This window comes from Trypanosoma equiperdum (assembly GCF_001457755.1).
Source record: "Trypanosoma equiperdum strain OVI genome assembly, contig: ctg_1901, whole genome shotgun sequence".
Classification (NCBI taxonomy): domain Eukaryota; phylum Euglenozoa; class Kinetoplastea; order Trypanosomatida; family Trypanosomatidae; genus Trypanosoma; species Trypanosoma equiperdum.
Window position 1 is genome coordinate 43,412 of NW_027123951.1, and position 1,191 is coordinate 44,602.

General features: G+C 46.4%; 1 protein-coding gene across 1 annotated transcript; it reads right to left on the reverse strand.

Annotated features, from left to right (window-relative positions):
- Positions 1 to 51: 51 nt before the first annotated feature.
- TEOVI_000834700 (uncharacterized protein) lies at positions 52 to 867 on the reverse strand (the record flags this gene model as incomplete). The annotated part of the gene is made up of 1 exon (XM_067223590.1): positions 52 to 867. The coding sequence occupies one exon, from the start codon at positions 865 to 867 to the stop codon at positions 52 to 54; it is 816 nt and encodes a 271-aa protein (XP_067079691.1).
- Between the last annotated feature and the right edge of the window lie 324 nt (positions 868 to 1,191).

Here is a 1,191-nt window from a genome sequence, read left to right on the forward strand (position 1 = left end):
AGGAAAGCAACAGCGGCACGAACACCCCGCCGCTTTTGTTAGCGCATTAGCTCACACACTTTCCTCGTCAGACTTGCCTTTATTTGATAAACTTCTCACAATGGTTCGTGTAAATGCATCCACAGTATGGGGATCAAGCGAATAGGGAATGGTGTTCCCATCGCCGTAAAGGACTTCTTCTATAAGACCCCACAGAGACTCTTCTGTTGGTTCAATCACACTCTCATTCAGACGTGCAGCATACTCACTTAGTATAACTCCCGTTACTTTAAGCATGAGCTCCATTGTTAACATGGGGCCTGCCTTTATCATAGTGGGTTTCATTTCGATTTCCCCTTCCCGTCCTTCATTACCTGCAATATCTGTCTCCAGTGGTGGTAGCTTGGACGGTTGACTGTTTTCATTCCGTTGATTGTTTGAGTCATGACTTATTGCACATTTATTACCACACACTTCCCTCTTTTCTACAGCTGCTGTGGAGCCGCTACCGACGTTGGAAGGGCCGCGTTGGGCGAGACGAGGTGTGTGCTGCGATGATGTTGGGCGATCGGGCTCTTCGGAAGATGGCGTTACGGGGGCATGCACCAGCAAACGGCCATAATTATGTAATACACTTGCTGATTGCCCGTCAAGTGGCACATAGCAGCCCTCTTCTGAACTAAAAAAGAACAAATGAGACCCAAGAAGGGCCGATGGACCAGCGCCTGCTGATTGTTGCTTCAGTTGGACGAACTGATTTCGAATCTGCTGCAACATGTCCTCCGCAGAAAGGGGATTTCGTACCCTCAGTTGTACTCGCTGCGGTGCCTGGTCGTGCAAGGAAGAGTGCACCAAAAATTCCATTTTGCCAAAGTCACCACATGCCATTTTGTTGCACTTCCGCAAACCGGTAGTTTGGTGGGAAGAGCCGCCGTCAGTAGCAAAGAAAAAGAAACAAATGATGATGTGCGGTACTTACTTCTTTTTTGCCGTTGTGGAAAGTAGGAGAGACGATGTGTGCACAGAAGAAATATAACATGAAAAGAAAAAAAAAAGAGAACGAAGGCAAACAGAATTATGTATGTTACAATTTAACACCTAAAATATCTCAACGCTTTTATCATCGCACAACACGACTGGTCCCAGCCTACCGAGCCACTTGTTAAGGGTGCTATGCTGCTTGCTCATACGTAAACCAACTTCAAAAAAAAA